The following is a 22603-nucleotide window of genomic DNA, read 5'->3' on the forward strand; positions in this document are numbered from 1 at the left end:
TTAATCGTTTTCGTATCTCACATAAAACTGTGAGAGTTTCTTTTCGAAAAATAGTAAACGTTACTGTTAAGTATGTAAAAAATATTACTTAAGGCAGTCAATGACAGGAATTTCTTGTATTTTTTTATTATACCACTTTTGTAAAATAACTTCTTTGTCGTGATATCTGTAATATATTTAATCTTAGTATAACAATTATAATAATTAGGTAGTTTCAACGTCTTTAAAATGTATGTGTGTATTTCTCTCTGTACGTCATATTACAATCTAATGTGTATATTGTATATTTCATATTTAACTATGGTAATAATTTAATTAATAAATGTATAAAATATTATATAATCGTTTTTATTTTACCATTTGACATAAATTTACCTATCCCATTCTGACTTTTTATCGTATAATTTGATTAATGTTATCCTTAACAATTCGATCATTCGACGTCAACCTCTATACTGCAGTGCTTAGAGGGTTAAGCTATTGTCATAGTTATAGAACTGCAAGTTATTTTTCAATCTAAGATTGAAGTATATTACTCATCTCATTCACTCTTATATTAAAGAATGATGAGTTAAATTTAATTTTTAAATGGTTATTTGCTATTTGAGGGATTTATTTACAATAGTATCAAATTTAAGCCTAACAGGGGAGCTTAACAGGCAGTGCACAATGGAAATTTGGTACCAACTTTGGAAGTGAAACATAGTTATGGCAAATCAACGGTTAAAATAGACTGAATGTAGTTGAAATACAATATTTAAGAGAATGTGTGGCAAAACAATGATTGTCGGATGTTCAACATGGTAAAATAAAAAATAAAATAATAAATGCAAGTGTGAAACTAGCGTTCTCAATAAAACGAAGAAAGGTGCTTTCAGTTGGTTTGAATTTGTGAAACAAATAAGTAGGAAGATATAAGTATATGGTTTGATCAAGTATTTCAAATACTTGGAAGTGGTTAGGTCAGGAGTTGGAATAATCTGTGGGTATGTATGACGAGATGCATAAATGTAGAAGAAGCGAAGATAGTTACCAAAGACAGATTGATATAGCGTTGTTTTCTCTTTGCCTACGCCTGCCGAGAAGTGTCGGTGATAAGCGGTGATAAGTTAGTTAAAAAGTTTCAGGCTTTTAATTATAAAATGTCATTAGACTATTAAAAAAAATATTGTCAATTCAACTTTATAAACAAATCAATGCAACATTTACAACACGGATAATTAAAAATACAAAAAAATAAAAACCCCTATTATGGAGTTTTATAGTTGTTTTCATGTAGACGAAATTATAGTGGAAAAATTCAATAAAAAAAATTAACAATGAATTTTATAAAATAAAACACCAGTTAATTAAAAAATAAAATAAAAAAGGGTAATATTATTTCTGGTTTTGTTTTAAAATGTTGACACACATATATATGTATTTGGAAATGAGAATTCAAATAATAAAAAACGCTCTTGGTATTTGGTACTAACAACATTTTGTGTGTCAGTTAAAACGAAGTTCTCTATATCAGTAACAAAATGTCTTAATTCCCTGCCACACTTACGTAACTTAAGTATGGTACTAGAACTATTATTATTTTATCTCTTGTAATCCAACGAACGTCATGCATTTTTGCACATCGGGCGATCTCAAAGACGATTATGAATCTGGGGTTAGCTGAGATTCACATTTCTATTGCAGAAAGGATTTTTTTTTTAAATTAATGTTTATTTTGAATAATTTCTCATTTTTATTAATTTACCATATTACAATAAATGTTTTTTTACTTTCGCATATTAAGTTTTTTATTCAAACGCATTTTCTTCTAAGTAAATTATCTTGACCATTCGTAAATTATTTTGTACACATTTATATTTACATACCTGCATATTAGTCGATATTTAACGTTTGAATGTCGAACGGTGAATATCACACAGTTTTAAAAATAATTACTCAAACTAGTCTATTCTAGATCGTAAGTCCTGTGTAAATACCAAGACTTTCAACTCATAATATAGATTTATTTATTGAATTTCATCTTCATAATCTAAACGGAAAACTTTTAGAAAGAAGGTGATAAAACTTGCCTGAAAACAAAATTTTAATCGAAAATGAGAATTAAATACACCATAGACTTTAATAATAATTTATTTTGATTTATGTAGATATATACGATTATTTAAAACTCATTAAAATGTATAAATTTAATTGAGTAAATAGGACTCCTTTAAAATTTAAAAAAAAAATGGACTGAAATGTCATTTATTTTTTGAAAATAATAAATCATTCAAAATATTTACTACACAAAATCTACATTGAATATTTCCCCGTCTCTCAATTCACAGGCGTCTAGTCCTAATCCATCGATCAAATAATAGTCTCCCAGGTTGTTATTAGTCTTTTCCAGTCCATAAACCCGTACTCGGTTAACTATGCTGGAGGAAATTTCATTGAAAACTCCATCTGGAGATTTACGGCACAGCGTCGGTCGAGATGTTTCTATTGAGGGATTAATATTTAATCCTATTTCTGTTGCAACAAAGGACCAAATGGTCATATTTGAAATGCCCAGGAAACCATCAGCGCTGCAGTTGGTAGAGATGGTAGAATTTTCCTCCATTTTAGTGCAATTCAACGCTACTATAAGGGTGAAGTTCGACTTCATTCTCGTTTCACTAGCGGTCATATAGATTGTCTGAAACACAAATACATATAGTTATAATACTATGCAAATAAATGGTTTATATTAACTTTTATATAATATACTTTAGTTTATATAAACCATCTATTATTACTATTAATATTGTGATTTAAGGTAAAACATATATTTTTAACATTCAATCTTCGCAGTGTGTACAAATGTTGGATTGAAAGAAGGCAATTAAGAATTATTAAGTATTTACAAGGCTACCGATCTTTCAAAGAATAGTTTATGTACTATGCACTGTGGAACATTCACCAATCTATGCACGAAAAATAATGAAGTTTTTAAAATCACTTAAATATTGATTTGAAAATAGTTATCAAGTATAACTAATCGAATACAATTGAGTTCTCCTTTAAAAGTTTAATTGCTTTTTAGATATCGTATATTATAAACATTTACAGACTATCTATTAAAATACCGCTAACACATATTTTATTCAAGTGGACCATTAAAACACCAATAAATTTTATTTATCTATAAGTAACAGTGAAATAAAATACTCTCACCGATTAAAACAATATACGTAGTATACGAGATCATCATACATAGTTTAAATTATCTGCCTTCAATTGTTTATTATTTACTCACTTATATTTTATTTCGAAAATTTTGTAATATAAGAAATTTGTCTGTGTTGTCATTGAAAACGGCTTTAAAGGAAAGGTGATAATAACAAAATTTGCTGAATTTTTGTTATTACCATTTTCAGCCTCATGGTGATTACTTTCTCAATAGGTTTAAAGGCTCGAAAATCTAAAATCTAATCTTAATGTACAATACTAACACACGAACAACGCACTCTTAAAAGAAACTCTTAAAGAATTTTTAAAACACACCTTATTCGTGATATGGCCCGAGCAATGTCAAAAACGTCAATAAACCTTTTTGTCGCTTTGTTTATTATTGAATTATTTTTAGTTTCACTTACTTCACTTAAGCACCTTAGTAACGAACTAACTAATTAAACAGGTTTTTCAATAACAGTTACATTATAAACCGTTTAATTGGGCAAATAGTTTTTGGCCAAATCTAAAAAAAAACAAACAAACCAAGGACCGAATACTTATTTTTGTCACAAAAAAAAAGCTTTAATTTTTTCATTAGTTATTTAGTTTATCACATTTATATATTTAAGATTTAAGTCTAGAAAACAATTTGAACTGAAAATGTAACAACAGAGATGAACACAAGTTGTTGAGTTTTACATTAGCTTTTGTTAATTGTGTCCGCCTCCGTAGTGTAATGGTCATCACGCTCGGCTACCGTTCTGGAGGACCCGGGTTCGATTCCCAGGGGGGGGTAAGAATAAATATGAGTGATTTTTTCACTGTAATATTTATTCAATATTACCCTGGACTGGTACTTGAAGCGGAGGGCCGATCACCTTTCCTTCATGTGTAAACGATCAAGATAACACTGCGTTTATATGACGCAGTGCCCTATGCACCATTGTGGTGCGGATAAGGGTTTTATTATTTTATTATTATAAATTGTAGCAGTTGCATATTGTTGCATATTTTCCAGAGAGAAACATAAGCTCAATTTGTCTTTTTTTCAGATACCTACCTAAACTTTCTAGAAATATAGATGGATGACCGGATTAAAAATCCTTATATCTTTTGAAATAAAAGTGTAGAAGTCAAAATTATCCACAACGCTTAGTTTATCTTTCCATTGGAATTGATGTCCTGATCTGTTTGATGTCAATTGAATTGAATTAACTGAATATGAATATGAAAATTTCGGAAAGATTTTGATAATGCTTGAATCAATTTAATTGATCACTGGATTAAGGTTACGATTCGCTTATCCCAAAACTTAAATATTTAACTTTTAAACTTTTTCATTAATTACATCAAATATTTTACTCGCCAAAACGCATTCTGAAAGACTTTTAGCTGGATTTTTTAAAATGTTTTATTATTTGAAATGTTTACAATCTAATAATGAAATTTGTAAAATTACGTTTATTCTCGAAGGAAAGTTATATCTTCGGTTTCAAAGTAAACCACATGTAGCATAGATATTTATTGAATTATTGAACACCCATATTACCGAAAATTTTGAACGCTGTATTCATATATGGTATTCAGTGTCTACATAGGTTCACTTGGCACAGGTGGCCAGGCACTTCATTACAAGGGAGGGGAGAATAATAAGATCGTTTGTGAAATTTACAATTTGTATATTCTCACTTCCTTTCAGTATGTGACGGGGCGCTAAATCAGAGGCTGATGGTATTTTAATGTAGTTATTGTACATACAATAAAAGTGTACCTTGTTTGACCTTTCAAGGGTTAACGTTTTTTGGTCTGAATAACCCACCCCGTTGTTTGTCCAAATGGCGTACCTCTGTTGATTCAATGGACCGATCGTTATTGGACCAAATAGTCTTTATCTTTGTAGGCTTAGTAAAAAATGTACAAAAAAGATACTTTGATCTTTGTAACAAAGAGTTCTTTGGCCCTTGTATAAGGGTAAATAAATATATAAGTATTATAAAATAAACGTAGGGTAGAAAGAAGTATATCCCGAGTTTTTAGAAAACATTAAAATTATGAAATTAAATTAAAATATATATATATACATAAATATATATATATATATATATATATATATATATATATATATATATATATATATATATATATATATATATATATATATATATATATATATATATATATATATATATATATATATAGATATATATATATTTATTTATAAATATATATATATATATATATATATATATATATATATATATATATATATTTATATATATATATATATATATATATATGTATATATATACGTGTATATATATATATATATATATATATATATATATATATTAATATATATATATATATATATATATATATATATATATATATATATATATACATATATATATATATTTATATATATATATATATATATATATATATATATATATATATATATATATATATATATATATATATATCTATATATATATATATATATATATATATATAAATATATATATATATATATATATATATATATATATATATATATATATATATATATATATATATAAATATACATATATATATATATATATATTTATATATATATATATAAATATATATATATATATATATATATATATATATATATATATATATATATATATATATATATATATATATATATATATATATATATATATATATAAATATTAATATATATATATATATATATATATATATATATATATATATATATATATATATATATATATATATATATATATATATATATATATATATAAATATTAATATATATATATATATATATATATATATATATATATATATATATATATATATATATATATATATATATATATATTATATATATATATATATACATACATATATATTATTTCTTTGTTCTGATTTAAATTATTATAATATATAAGATGGCAATATAAAACAAATTAAATCCATTTCATCTCGACTTTTAAAATTGAAAAACGAGAGGTTCGTTGATAAATAATAATTTATTTAAATGAATTCAGAGACATTATCCCTTCTGGATTAAAATTATGTAGAAATTTTGAGCAGGAATTTCAATAGCTGTGGTCGAGAATGAAATTTTATCGTCTATTTCTCATGCCATAATAAATTTATGAGATTACAATTATTCAAATTATGAATATAATACCTTTGAACTGAATCACATTCAAAATACACAAGTCTAAGGGACTTATGAAATATATGCTGTATAATTACTCTGTGAAATAAAGTGGAGACAGGTGTGTATAAATTAGACAGTGTTTTTTAGTCAAGGAAAAACGATTCCGTAAAACAAACGTCAGCCTCAGCTGGTTCAAATGTCTCCACTTAACAAAATGTTCAGTCACGTTAGAATTACACAAATAGGGAACAGATGTAATAAAAAATAATGCTTTTTTAACATCAATTAATTTTTACTTTTTTATTTAAATCGTTTTCGTTTTTAACCTTAAAAGGGTCGAAAAGTGAACATGAAAACGAAAATAATATTTATACGCACGATATGGGAAAACAAAATTAAAAGAAATTTAGAAAAAAAGTACTATGGAAGACAATAATGGTTTAGATATGAATATAATAAAATACTAGAATGATCTACGATAAAAAAAAGATTGAAAAAATAAATCATTGATGGTAATTCTTTTGTTTTTAAATTTGAATCGTTGGTTTCCCGTTTTTGACCTCCCAAAAATCTATTTTACTGCTAAAGTAATTTGTCCAACCTTCCTTTTGATATATTGAGGTCAGAGCCAAGTTTTTTTTTACTAATATTTATTTAAAAATTAAAAATGTAGAAAACACGTTTATTGTTTTCTGCATAATTGATTTATTTAGATACAAACAAAAATCCGTTTAATGCAAATATCATTCTGAAATATTTGTTTGATGTGGTTTTCTACATTCAAACAATTTTTTTGACTAAAATATTCAGAATACTTTTTGTTTTTGTTTTTGTATAAAGCTGATTTTTTTAGCATACTAGAACTACGTACAGAACTACTACATACAGAACTACGATTTGAATAATAACAAAACCACGTGTACTTACTTCTTGAATGGGAATGATATATCCTGCTCTAAGGAGTACAACAATTTCATTCTCAAGTGTAGGAATGTCCACATTGGGAGACTCTCGTGGTCCGGGATATTGGTTTCCTCCCCATAGATCGTACACCGTCTCATTGTTTGGTAAATACACATTGACACTACTCTGCTGCGGCCTGAAGTTAGGAGCGATGACTATAGATCCGCCCACCGTGAACTGCTCGTCAATAAGGATTGTAATATTGCCTTCTGGGAAATCGTAAAATAATGGCCTGATCAATGGTTGACCGCTTAAAAGGACACTGTAGAAATATGGCAGTAGTTTGTATCGCGTTTTAATAGCGTTTGTCATTATCTTATTCGCGTATCCGCTGAACGCGAGTGGATGCCTCTCTTTAACATGGGAAGTCACTCTGAAAACTGGCAAAAATACGGAGGCGAGATACCACTTAATACAAAGGTGCTCGGCGTCTTCTTCTTCAAACTCTTCGGAATCACCGCAAACAGGGACGCTCAGTACATGCAGTCCTTGCATCGATTGCCAAACCGCGTTTATATAAGCTTCTTTGAATGCACTCCACGACAGCGTCACGTTTTGGATATGCGCTCCGTTTCTTATTCTAGGAAAACTACTCGAAGACAATATTAGATTCTCAGTTGGCGTAGTATCTTGAATAACTCTCTGAACTGCATTTGCGTGATTCGTCCCGTACATATTATGGCGTTCCATGTGCTTCTCGAAATTCTTCGGTTCTCTCGCATTCCAGGGAACCGATTCGCATAAAGTCGTATTAATTGTCTGCAAACAAAACATTCTCTTTTAAATAAACAAACAATAATTTTGTATAAATATCCAACTGACAAAAGTTGTCTTTAATTGGGAAGTACACTATTCCAACATATAATATAATAACAGGTAATTCCCGATCGTCGTGACCCCGATGAGGGCGGATTCATTTCACCGCGAGTTGTGCGTGAAGGACGGTCTGACTTTTCTCGGTAGTAATGCCTCCTGAGAATTACGTGAAATTGAAACCACTGTTGATTTATTAATCTGAAATCCTCGAGGTTGAAGTGTTGAAGTATGTTGTTGTTGTATCAATGACATTTTTTTTATTCATAAAGCGTTTTGTCCATTTTTTTATTCCTCGTCCACCGCAATTTTTATAAATCGTATCTCCACAATCAATGGAGAATCAATCATTCTTAACGTTTGAATCATTATTAATTATTTTATAAAATTAATTAGGAAAACTGCTTTGTAATTTACCCAAATCGCTACATTATATTTTTGACATCTCCTCAAAGATGAAGAAGAATATGAAAGTCTGAGCATTTACGGGGCTTAAGACCATCATAGGCTGGTTTAAGTGATCACTTTACACAACATTCACCAATTCTACGCATTATTGACAACAACACTACTCAAATTCTTATGATATGAAAAATAACTCCTATAGTTGGAGATAATCCAGATTTGTGGACACACTCAAAATGTTGTGAACATATTATAGATACTTCAATACTTAAATTTTAAAGATGATATATTAGATAATTTATTGCAAAAAAAGCAACAAAGCAAGTTTGTTTTTAGTGTAAGCAATAATCAAATAAATTTCAGTAACATTTTTTACCTATTTCTGTCAAAACAAAACCAAACTTCCAGCCCTTCGTTCCTCAAATCGAAACTGATTACCTTCCCTTTTATCACACTTACTCACTTACCTACAATATTTATGATTAGTTTATATCCATTGCTAAAAAAGGCAAGTTATTTGTCGAAACCGGTCCGAAAAATAGAACAGAACATACATTCATATGTATGTGGTACAAAACAAATCGTTTGTTTTATTTTTTAAGTTAAGAAAAAGAGTTTTTAGAAGGGCGAATGAACAATTGATAAGTTTACTAGATTATTTAAAATCAAAGGAAAAGTTACTTCTGCTATTTCTATTCAGTACCGCGGACCTTTCATAACGATAAGCAGTTATTTCCAAAGTGCAGTATTCTCGTGTATCACAGAAAAGCGGATTTGTTATTACTAGGAAATACGATATCGGGATTGGATGAAACATCTTATACCTCCACTCGTATTACATGATACTTTAAACTAAGAACTATAAATTTTAAACCCACCATAATATAACGATACTAAAACACCATAAAATATCAAGTATCATGTTTAATTATGTCTCCTTCCTGCTAAATCTATTATTTTATATAATACCTTTTTTTTAATCTATGAATGTTTTTTAATAGTTTTATGACACAAATGTGGAATTGTTTGATTGACTTTTTTTTTAACGTAACTATTTTTTGTTAATGTAATGTAATGTCTATTATTGTTAATGTAACTATTGTTTATTATATAATTTTTTATATGTAAGTTGTACAATTCCCGAATAAATAAAAATAAGAATAAAAATAAAATTATACCTGAGTGTAATGTTTCATAATCTTACTCCGTGTGTTTAGTTAACACTTAATATTATATATGGGCAAAGTTTTATGATTACCCAAGTATACATATTTTATGAAACTACTAAATTTGGTGATTAATTAAAATGATGTTCTTAATGTATACTAAAGGACCGCCAAATTGTCGTTCCTCCAAAAACTTCTTATTTGTAAATTTTGTGAGCCGACTGCTGTTAGAGTACCCCTAGAGGTGCCCCTAGAGGAATGGAGCAGTAAATTATAATCATAATCTCTCCTAATTAGGAAGCTAATTTAAGGTTATTCACTTTGCGATACAAATCTTATTTTTACTAACCGCTATTAAATTTGAATATATTTCATTAGGTATTCATTGGCTTAGACGTTCTCATTTACATGGAAAACCTCTCAATCAGCTTACACTTCAACAATTTAATTTTTCATCTTGCAAACATTTAAAACTAATTTATTATTAGATTAAAACCAATATTTTTAGCTTTTCCACTTTTTTATTTGACCAGCGACCGGGTTTCGTCGTTACCGACATCATCAGACTGGTGAGAGGCTATACAAATTGTTATGTTATATATAAAAGAAGGCAGGAGTTGATAACCATGATTTGATATAATTTTATGAGAAATTAATTTAATTTGAGTGAATTTAAGTATTGTATGATATTTAAAATATTTTTTATAAAGGTTTTTTTGTATTGAAAGCACGATTTTATATAAAGTTATAATAGATTTGCATTTTTTGTAAATGAATTTAAATTATGTAACGAGGTATCAGGAAATGCTGGTTGACGGCTCCTTCCACTAAGCTGTGGTTGTCCGGGGGGAGTCCGAAGTTCTCTGAAATGTAAATTTCCCGGCAGTCATTTCTTATCGACAAGACATTAAGGCATCTATTGTTTCTTTTCTAATGGGTAAAGTAAGGGAGAATGAATGTGTGTTACTTGATCATTTAATATGTATTTATTATGACAATTTTTTAATCTATTTATTTCCAAAATTTCGAGCCTATCTAATTTTTTACCTTTACTACATTTGTGTAAGATTTTTACATTAACATTTTTATCGAAATCATGATTTGACTCTATCAAGTGGTTTGCAAAAGTGGAGTTTTCTTTTTTATTTCTCCAACTTTGGACATGTTCGTTTATTCTTATTTTAAACGATCGTCCTGTTTGCCCCACGTATTCAGCACTGCATGATCCACAACTTAATAAATATGAGCCTGAATTTGTTTCTTTTTCCCTTTTATCTTTATTATTAATTAGTATTTTCCCCAGATTTGAATTATTATAAAAGGCTATGGAACATTCATCTTTGTTCGCTAGTTTTCCGATTCTGTTACTACTATCCCCTATAAAAGATAATTTAGCCCATTTTTTAACTACTTTTGAAGTCTCTGTAATGAGAGCTTTATTTAATTGAGATGTTGCAAGTCTCTTTTGTTTTTTCCTAATTAATTGATCAATTAAACCACATTCATAACCGTTATTGGAGGCTATCGTCTTTATGATATTGAGTTCAGAGTTGTAATTATCGATATTTAATGGGACATACAACAGCCTATGAATTAAACTATGAAATACAGCGAGTTTATGGGAAATATGATGCTTAGATTTGTTATGAATGATGTTATCGCTGTTTGTGGGTTTTCTGTAAATCGCAAATTCTAATTTATTATTTTCGATGCTAATTTTTAAATCAAGGAAATTTATTACTTTACCGCCCAGTTCCATAGTGAATTGAATTGATTTATTAATTTTGTTTATTTCTGTTAGGAAAATGTCTAATTGTCTTTGGCTTCCTGACCATACAATTAGTATATCATCGACGTAGCGGCGATAAAATTTAACGTTAGTGAAAGATTTTAATTTTGTAATGGATTTTTCCATATGATCCATGAATATTTCAGCAAGGATCGGTGAAATGGGGCTTCCCATAGCTAAACCTGATTTTTGTACATAATATTTATTATCGAATTGAAAGTAGTTTTGATCTATACAGGTTTTAATTAAGTTACTAATATCTTTTTTCATTATTGGATTTGTTCCTTTTACATCCATAATATCATTAATTACTACTTTTAGTTCATCTGTTGGAACATTAGTGAATAAACTAACAACATCAAAAGACACGAGGGTAAGATTTTCTGAAATTGCTACGTTTTTAAGGTTATCTATTAATTCTAATGAATTTTGGATTCCATAACTAGGTTTAAATTTCAAAATATTTTTGATGACGTGGTTTCCAAATTTGGCTAATTTATAAGCAGGTGCTGAAGTATATGACACTACAGGTCTTACCGGCATATCTTTTTTGTGAACTTTCGGTTGTCCATAAAGGCGTGGACATTGAGGGTTCATGGCCGTGAGTCTACGGGCATGAAAATCGTCTTTTATGAGCGTTATACAAGTTTTTAAGATAAATTTAACATCAGAGTTAAATTTTGGGGTTGGGTCTTTACTACAAGATATAGAATTGCTGGAATTTATAATTAATTGTACTTTTTGTAAGTAATCTTGTTTATTTAGGATAAATTTATCTTAAAAACTTGTATAACGCTCATAAAAGACGATTTTCATGCCCGTAGACTCACGGCCATGAACCCTCAATGTCCACGCCTTTATGGACAACCGAAAGTTCACAAAAAAGATATGCCGGTAAGACCTGTAGTGTCATATACTTCAGCACCTGCTTATAAATTAGCCAAATTTGGAAACCACGTCATCAAAAATATTTTGAAATTTAAACCTAGTTATGGAATCCAAAATTCATTAGAATTAATAGATAACCTTAAAAACGTAGCAATTTCAGAAAATCTTACCCTCGTGTCTTTTGATGTTGTTAGTTTATTCACTAATGTTCCAACAGATGAACTAAAAGTAGTAATTAATGATATTATGGATGTAAAAGGAACAAATCCAATAATGAAAAAAGATATTAGTAACTTAATTAAAACCTGTATAGATCAAAACTACTTTCAATTCGATAATAAATATTATGTACAAAAATCAGGTTTAGCTATGGGAAGCCCCATTTCACCGATCCTTGCTGAAATATTCATGGATCATATGGAAAAATCCATTACAAAATTAAAATCTTTCACTAACGTTAAATTTTATCGCCGCTACGTCGATGATATACTAATTGTATGGTCAGGAAGCCAAAGACAATTAGACATTTTCCTAACAGAAATAAACAAAATTAATAAATCAATTCAATTCACTATGGAACTGGGCGGTAAAGTAATAAATTTCCTTGATTTAAAAATTAGCATCGAAAATAATAAATTAGAATTTGCGATTTACAGAAAACCCACAAACAGCGATAACATCATTCATAACAAATCTAAGCATCATATTTCCCATAAACTCGCTGTATTTCATAGTTTAATTCATAGGCTGTTGTATGTCCCATTAAATATCGATAATTACAACTCTGAACTCAATATCATAAAGACGATAGCCTCCAATAACGGTTATGAATGTGGTTTAATTGATCAATTAATTAGGAAAAAACAAAAGAGACTTGCAACATCTCAATTAAATAAAGCTCTCATTACAGAGACTTCAAAAGTAGTTAAAAAATGGGCTAAATTATCTTTTATAGGGGATAGTAGTAACAGAATCGGAAAACTAGCGAACAAAGATGAATGTTCCATAGCCTTTTATAATAATTCAAATCTGGGGAAAATACTAATTAATAATAAAGATAAAAGGGAAAAAGAAACAAATTCAGGCTCATATTTATTAAGTTGTGGATCATGCAGTGCTGAATACGTGGGGCAAACAGGACGATCGTTTAAAATAAGAATAAACGAACATGTCCAAAGTTGGAGAAATAAAAAAGAAAACTCCACTTTTGCAAACCACTTGATAGAGTCAAATCATGATTTCGATAAAAATGTTAATGTAAAAATCTTACACAAATGTAGTAAAGGTAAAAAATTAGATAGGCTCGAAATTTTGGAAATAAATAGATTAAAAAATTGTCATAATAAATACATATTAAATGATCAAGTAACACACATTCATTCTCCCTTACTTTACCCATTAGAAAAGAAACAATAGATGCCTTAATGTCTTGTCGATAAGAAATGACTGCCGGGAAATTTACATTTCAGAGAACTTCGGACTCCCCCCGGACAACCACAGCTTAGTGGAAGGAGCCGTCAACCAGCATTTCCTGATACCTCGTTACATAATTTAAATTCATTTACAAAAAATGCAAATCTATTATAACTTTATATAAAATCGTGCTTTCAATACAAAAAAACCTTTATAAAAAATATTTTAAATATCATACAATACTTAAATTCACTCAAATTAAATTAATTTCTCATAAAATTATATCAAATCATGGTTATCAACTCCTGCCTTCTTTTATATATAACATAACAATTTGTATAGCCTCTCACCAGTCTGATGATGTCGGTAACGACGAAACCCGGTCGCTGGTCAAATAAAAAAGTGGAAAAGCTAAAAATATTGGTTTTAATCTAATAATAAATTAAAAATGCAATTCCATCACGAAGTGTCAGTGGATAATATAAATCTATTTAAAACTAATATAGAAACCAGGAATTATGGTAATTTCTAATTTATATAAAGTAAGAATAAATTATCCTTTGTCGCTTCAAATAGTTAATTTGACAATTAGAGGTTTTGCCCAGTGATACACTTCTTCAGACTTTATTGTGCATTTATATGACATTAAATAATTCGTCTGGGTGATTGTTATATATTTTTCACATTTACCTTCCCTACTCTGCATCCTACCTGCAGACAAGCCTCCAAAATATAGGCTTTGTGGGTCATCCCTTTTTTCAAAGTGAGATTTTAGGTTTTTTTACACACTTGAATAAAAAAGAGTAGTTCTTAATAACAAAATGTTATCATTCAAATATAGTTAACTCACATATCCCATTTTACTTATTTCGGTTAAACACAATTGTTTTTCCAGCTTGATCTCCAAATGCATGTTATAAATGTTCTTTAAAATACTTTTTCTAAGCGAAAACATTTATGAATTGTTTTAAAAACCTGAATTTAAAATTATTTACCTCGGTCACGTACGGTATACTACTCGTTACTGAGCATTTTTCCGTACCATTATCAACTTTCGGCCAATTGTCGCTAAGGACAACAGAATCCGTCATTGAGTAAAAAGGCCATGCGGATTTCATCCACATAATAGCTTCCTCCAACGAATAGTCGGGGATAGCGACCGAAATATTGTTCAGTGACGCCACAAAGGTTCTATTGTAATTTGGGTCCAACAGTAATATATTTGATGTTTTTGCATCTTCATAAATTGGCCCGCTATCAACTCGTATCTGAAAAAAACACATTTTTTAGTGAAACAGTTAATTTGTGGTTATGAATTGATTCCAATAATATGAATATTGTTTTTACTCTTCGATGTGCGCAATTTCGAGTGAAATGGAAACGGGCGCAATATTGATTATTTTTATTATTATTTTTTTGAAACTTTTGCAGAACAGTAACACCCAATTATACACATACTCGTATATGAGTATTACAAAACAAGTACTTGTACTGATCCAATTACAAAATTCCACAGTTGTAAAAATACCTGGTAGAGGGACGGGAGGGTGGAAAAGGGGAAGGAAAAGATCAAAGCTCAAGTCAAAGACAAATTGTACGAAACGAGGGATACGCCACGACATCAATGTCAACTTACATACTAAGTAAAATGATCTCAAATTTTAAATACCACGTACATACGACGAGAACATCGCCAACTTTTAGGAAGGTATGGTGAGAAGTGATTCTGTAGTCTTATTAGTATTTCAAATATCAAAAAAAAAAAAAAAAAATATATATATATATATATATATATATATATATATATATATATATATATATATATATATATATATATATATATATGTAATAAAATAACTAGGTACCTACCTATACATTTTATTAAGTACTTACAAATAGTACCTACACAAAACAGTTCCAGCTCAGAATAAAACAAAAGACTTCCGATAATATTATTAACTGTCAGAATCAGAAAGATAGATAGATAGATAGATATAAAAATTATTATAAAGATAAATTAAGAATAAACTTTAATTACAAAGCAACACATTGTTTATTTTATTATTATACACCCACTTTACATATTATTTACACTTAATTTTCAAAAGGAAAATATTACCACGTTATATATATATATATATATATATATATATATATATATATATATATATATATATATATATATATAAATATATATATATATATAGGGGTTCTTCTAAAATATTCATAAAAATAATTGGAATGTTAAAATAACTCATTTTCTCTCCAAACGACTATTTGCCTATCCCAAGGTTCTTAGCCTTTAATTCACTTTATTCTGTAAATTTATCGTATTATTTAGACCTTTTTGGGAAAAGGTTACTTTCAATTTTAAATTTCATTACTTTTTAAATTAAATTTATCAAAAAAAAGCAATACTTTGTTATCATTACCAGAGAAAATACCATGAATATGTTATAAATATATTGTTAAATAAATATTTTATGCAAATGTAATATTTCTATTAAATTACATGATTTTAATTATAGAAGTGAATTGATGAACAACGGTGCCAGGACGTACTGGTTTCCTGTTCTGGACTTCCGGCGCATAGGGTGTACCAGGTATTGTCGCCTAATTATCAACTAGAATAATTTAATGTATAAATAACATGTGTTTGTCAACTGAAGATGTTCGTCAGATTTAATTAAAGCGCCCTTGACAAGATATTATAACATGGTGCTCTTTAAAATTTTCACAATTATTACAAACCTAACCCTGCTGGCCAATCCAAGGAAAAAGAGTTTTAGACGAAGGAATGAGTGGTATATTAAATATTGAAAATAAAATTTAAACAGGTTATTTAAATGGTGAGTTGGTACTAGGAGAGACGGTATCGGCGCTCGATATGTATTATATACGGGAATCCACTAGTGAATAATAATGGGAAGAGGTTGCTAGAGGTGTGCTTGAAATGTAATATCTTTGTATGAAATACTTTTTTCACTCCCAAAGGAATCCATCAGCATATAAGGAAAAGGGGTAATGAAAGGTCCCTTATAGACCCTTTATTGGCCATGTTGAGAGGAATGCACCCCTTCCTCAATTGTTATTATGAAACGTTCTATATAAAATATATATACATAATTATATTATCATAAAAACGGTTTCGTAATATGTATCCCCGGAATAACGTTATTACTTTAAAATTTACAAGTTTTGAAAAATGGTTGAGGGGTTTTTCGTTAACATCAAACGAACGTATTTTAAGTTTTTATAAATCACGGTCAAATTTCTGATTTTCTAATCCTACATTTCTTATTAAAAGTTTTGAAAAGACATAATTTTTTATCAAAACTTAAAGAAGTACGTTATCAGATTAAAAATTATAAAGAAAAATTCCAATTCTATGTTTGAGATCTGTTGATGAAAAATACCTTTGATGGTTAATATTGTATATTTTATTTAAAAAAATAAAAAGACAGGTTTATATCATACGAACAAGATTCTTCTAAGAATTAATATAAATTCTTTACTTGAACATATTCGAATATTCTGTGATAAAAACTTAATTTGACCTGCTATATAACGATAAATAAAATACATTTACATACCCATAAAAATTACGACGATTTCTGATTAGATTTTTTTAAAATTGTTTTTATTGTATTGAAATGAAATCGTCCGTTGGTGAATTACTCTTTTTTCGAAATAACTGTTTTGTGAGAAAAATCGTCTTGGTTTCCAATTGAATTAGGGAGTTATATTATTTTACAATTTTTAGGTTTTTTTCCAAATTAATGTTTGATTAACATATAAGTATTTATAATATATTTCAACAACGATTAATAATCATTTGAGAATATGGAACTCTGGATGGAATAAGTTTATATTTTATGTAAGTGTGTAATATAAACACTTAAACGTTTTGAGGATATACTCCATAGTCGACATCTATAGTTAACAATATGTTTAACAAAGATTTATTTACACATATGAGATTATTTTCTGAATTATTTCTGAGATTCTTTTTAATGTATTTGACTGTTCTAATTTTTACAACATATATTCGATTTATAATACTTTAAGTAAATAAATTAATTATTTGTTCATAAATGTTTGATTTCCTCTCAATCATGAGCTATTCGTATGAAGAATATGGCTTCTATGAATTCGACAAATTAAAATTATTTATTTTGTAATAAAATTTAAAGAACCTAATTTAAACATGTCAAATTTTAAATGTTAATTATAATTAGAGCATCGCTTTGACTTCAAGGGTAAAAGTGAAATGGAAGTAGTGGTTTGCCCGTGTCAGGTTGTTTCACATCTTATGGAATGAAGAATAATTAGATATTTTAAGTTTGTGAAAAGCAGAGTGTGAGATGCGAAAAGGATAAATAGATCAAGTCGGTGCTGTAATGCCGCAGGTTGTCGTTTACCGCAGCTATAAATTTAAAATAACGTTGCGGGTAAATATCCTCAGGCATATGCTGATGAACGCTTCATGAAATATTAATCCAACGTGTGAACGGGAATAATTGATTAAATCTTAATAACATTGCAAACTTATCGTCACCCCTATAAATGCAACTTTGTAAATACATAGTTTAATAGTAAGAATGTTTGCGTAATGTTATTCGAAGCTTAAATTGTTAAGTTACCGCTAATTGGCACGAAATACTAACAAGACCTACTCCTAGATGGTATTAACACGACTACAAAACGTACGAGAATACATTTTTAATGTTTTATATGTATTTCATAGTTTAAAAAATACACGTTTGTTTTTATAAAAATATTTACGTAATAATATTGCTTGCCCCTATTAATCAATAACCGTCGGATAAAGTAAGTGTTTTAGTTTTACTATCTGATTCTCGGCAGTCGGTTGTTGTTGCGTGATTTAACTAAGTGGCGGTGAAGGCGCATTCAATTCGAATTTCAAATTCAAATGCGCGTTTTGAGTTCTAAAATACCGGAAAACAAATGTTTTTTCCGATTTGACATATGTCGTTTTGAAGTCGAAAAGTATTTCCCCATACATACGTAAATGTTTGACATTTCACTTTTCCAATAAGCCAGCCGCTATTTTGTATTTTTTTATCTCGTCAAAATGAGATAGCACCGTAAGGTACATAAGATATCTAAAAGATTTTTACGCGTGCTCTCAATCGAGATATAACATCCCCCAATTGGGGGATGTTATATTTTTCGTTTAATGTCGGAAAATAGATTTCACGAAGTGATTTTTTTTTCCTATTTGCGAGCAAAAGTACGTGGGCAGGACGCTAAATTGGTTTGAAAAACTCCAGCGCAACTTAAACCATAAGACAAAAGTTTTTTGTCTTCGCTTTAAAAATATACCGATTTTAAAATACCATGTTTATTGTATATAAAAAATTGTGATGGCAAGTTTCAATAAAAATTAAGCCTACAAAATCTAAATGACATTCATAAACGTTTTCAACAATTTTGAGATACCAACTCTGAGAGATAAAATCATTAAAAATGTATATACAATGTAAAAAAAGTTAAGTTATATTTGATAACAGTTTCTTCTTTTTTATATAAATTATTTATTTGGCTATAGTAAACTACAGAAATTTCACAGATTTTTTAGAAATTAATAACAACTTTACTAAAGCATTCTATTAAATTTATACTTTATAGTCTATTAAATCCAGTAATTTGTCACAATTAGGGCCGTACAATGTACTTTCCAACAGTTTTCGAGGAAATCAATTATTTGGTAAAAACCATGAAATGATCATTTATTTAAGACTTTCTGTACAATAATTAAGGAAATTAGAGAACTAATTACTGGCAATCAATCAACCAAATATATGTGATACACGAGTAAGTGAATGTTTCACCCGCCGATATATGGTTGTCTTCAAGGCACCGTGGTACTTAAATTGAGTAATATATATATATTTTCACATTAAACATCTAATCTGGAGATAAAATTTTAAAACTAATGCTATGATTATAACACCTGATTAAATAAATAATAAAGATAAAAGTACGTTATTTTAATAATACAAACGTCGCTCAAAAATATTAATTTTATTACTATTGTGGGTTATGCCTTAAAATGAGACGTATTTTTGGATAATTCTATGAAAACTTCTCTCTCTATATTTTACACGTGTAATGGTGTATACTTTTAAAACTTTCAATATAATTATGTGTAACTTTCAAAACATGTACGCGATTTTTTATGCATCCCTCAGCATAGTTTTTTGACCCCTACATTGGGATTAAAATATTTCAATTAAAGAAAGGAAATCTAATGGAAAAGCTTTTCAGGTCTAAGTTATTATTGTTCAGCGTTCACTTAAATTGTAAATACTTTACCAATTAAGAATAAAATTATTTTTAACTACTAGTTTCGGAAGCTACTGATACTTTCATCTACGGGTTTGAATATAAAATATAGCATTAACAAAGGTAAATAATTATCTGTACTGGGAGGGAGGGGTAATTTAGGGGGAGGGGTGAGTTAGGGGGAGGGAGGATTTAGGGGATGGAGTCTAATATAAACATATATTTGTATACATATATATATTTATATGTATATTTATATATATATATATATATATATATATATATATATATATATATATATATATATATATATATATATATATATATATATATATATATATATATATATATATATATATATATATATATATATATATATATATATATATATATATATATATATATAAATATATATAAATATATAAATATATATATTTATATATATATATATATATATATATATATATATATATATATATATATATATATATATATATATATATATATATATATATATATATATATATATATATATATATATATATATATATATGTGTATATATATATATATATATATATATATATATATATATATATATATATATATATATATATATATATATATATATATATATATATATATATATATATATATATATATATATATATATATATATATATATATATATATATATATAAATAAATAATAAATAATGAATTATTATTTCCCTCAATTTCTTTTTTTTAACTTAAAATATTCGCACGGTATTATAGATCTTGGTAATAAAATTTAGTTCTTGGGTTAACGTACTCCACAATAATTATACAGCATATTCACCCCACTGTTGATAATTAGAAGGAACAGTTTCTAAATTATCAATGTTTGCTATTCATGCTTCTTATATATAACGTTGTTTATAAGATTACATAGATATATTAGTTGATATCAACCAAACATTCAATGATTTGTTTGGTAACTCAGTTACTCAAAAACTGGTGACTCGGTAATTAAAAAACCTTAAATAGTGCGAATTGATATCAATTCGCACTATTGAAGTTTGATATCAATACAATTAGTTTTTCGTTGATAAGTTATAAAACATTTTATCTTTTAGTAAAAAGTTCAAAAATCACTTTTGTGCAAGACCACTTTTGAGTATATTAATGTAAACACGACTAGTTTCAAAATCTACACATGTTCTTATCAACAATCTTATTTGAAACTAGCCATGTTTACATTAGTATTCTCAAATGCGGTCGTATACACTTTTTACTTTAATATTTAACTCCCATAAAGTAAATGCCAAATCAATAAAAATATAATATGATATCGAGAAAAAGGTTATCTCTAGCATACTTTGTTTTTTTTTACTATATTCTATGTCGTGGTGTAGTGTTTCTTAATCTTAGACTCTTCAGTTTAAAATTGGAAAGATATTGTGTATAATTGATGTAGTATACCTTGCTTTTTAGAAAGCATCATAAATAGTAGAATCGTGTCATATCGGGTTGGCCTAGTAAAAGAGCGCGATCACCGAATTACGAAATGACACTTACACAAAATGTTTGGCTCGAATTGATATAATAAAACTTTTCTATAAATTCCGGCTGTTTTTGCTCCATAACGAATTGGAACTTTTGCACTTTGCTGATAATTTAATTGGATGATGGAATATTCTGTTATTAAAAGCTTTATCAAGTTACTGACAGGTCACTATACATATGAATTTCTATGATTGAAATAACGACCAATAACTAATTAAAAAAAGTTGTTTTCAATTCCATTTTTCATTATATTTTTGTTTCAATATATGAAAAGAACAGGAAAAGTTTATTATTTTCTTTGAAAAATAAAAAGTTATGGTAATACATAAATATTTTAAAGCTTAAAAGGCTTGATCTTGATTATTAAAATGAAGTTGTGGTTGAGCGGGATTGAACCTAGATCCCTGGCTCTATGATACATAATACGAGCCACAACCAGCAACCTGACAAAAATTTAAATGCATTTATATTCTTCTTAAGGTAAGTATACCAAATCATTAAAAAAAATGTAATCGCTTATTTAACTTATAAAAATATTTCAATTGTTATAAGAGTAGGTGGCTCAGGTAACTTTTTCCTTTCTGAGCCCAAATTCAATGTCTTACATTCTTTGCAAAACACGATGTTTGTCTTTTCTTTAATCTTATTCAGCTGGTCCATCTTTTCCTTAATCTTTCTATTACTATTTTCGTCTGTGTGGTGCTTAATTTTTTTTGTAATTAACAGTAAATAATGAGGTTGGTTTGTCGTCCCCACTATCAGAATATTTTCATTTATCATTTCACCAATTACTTAAATCCTTGGTGGGTTTACACAATCCTTAAGTGTCGGGTTGTGGTCCCGTGGTTAGTGTCGCGGACTTTTGAGTCAGAGTTTCATAACCCGCTTAGACTCACAGAAATAGTATGAAATTATTTATTATTAAGTATTTTT

General features: G+C 27.9%; 1 protein-coding gene across 3 annotated transcripts in view; it reads right to left on the reverse strand.

Moving 5' to 3' along the window:
* Positions 1-2106: 2106 nt before the first annotated feature.
* Positions 2107-22603, reverse strand: part of LOC148310099 (lysosomal alpha-glucosidase-like) — a 65626-nt gene continuing 45129 nt past the window's right edge. For 2 of the 3 annotated variants that reach the window (XM_088258968.1, XM_088258967.1), the window contains exons 5-7: positions 14812-15084; positions 7307-8101; positions 2118-2680 (exon numbers count right to left, since the gene is read on the reverse strand). In XM_088258968.1, coding sequence (XP_088115094.1) covers positions 2285-2680; positions 7307-8101; positions 14812-15084 — 1464 coding nt within the window. In that variant the 3' untranslated portion in view covers positions 2118-2284. Of the gene's footprint in view, positions 2681-7306; positions 8102-14811; positions 15085-22603 lie in introns of all 3 variants that reach the window. The other variant, XM_088258966.1, reaches the window with a different exon arrangement.

This window comes from Brachycentrus maculatus, unplaced genomic scaffold (genome assembly GCF_059751285.1).
Source record: "Brachycentrus maculatus isolate JH-2025_06_01 unplaced genomic scaffold, ASM5975128v1 h1tg000105l, whole genome shotgun sequence".
Lineage (NCBI taxonomy): Eukaryota > Metazoa > Arthropoda > Insecta > Trichoptera > Brachycentridae > Brachycentrus > Brachycentrus maculatus.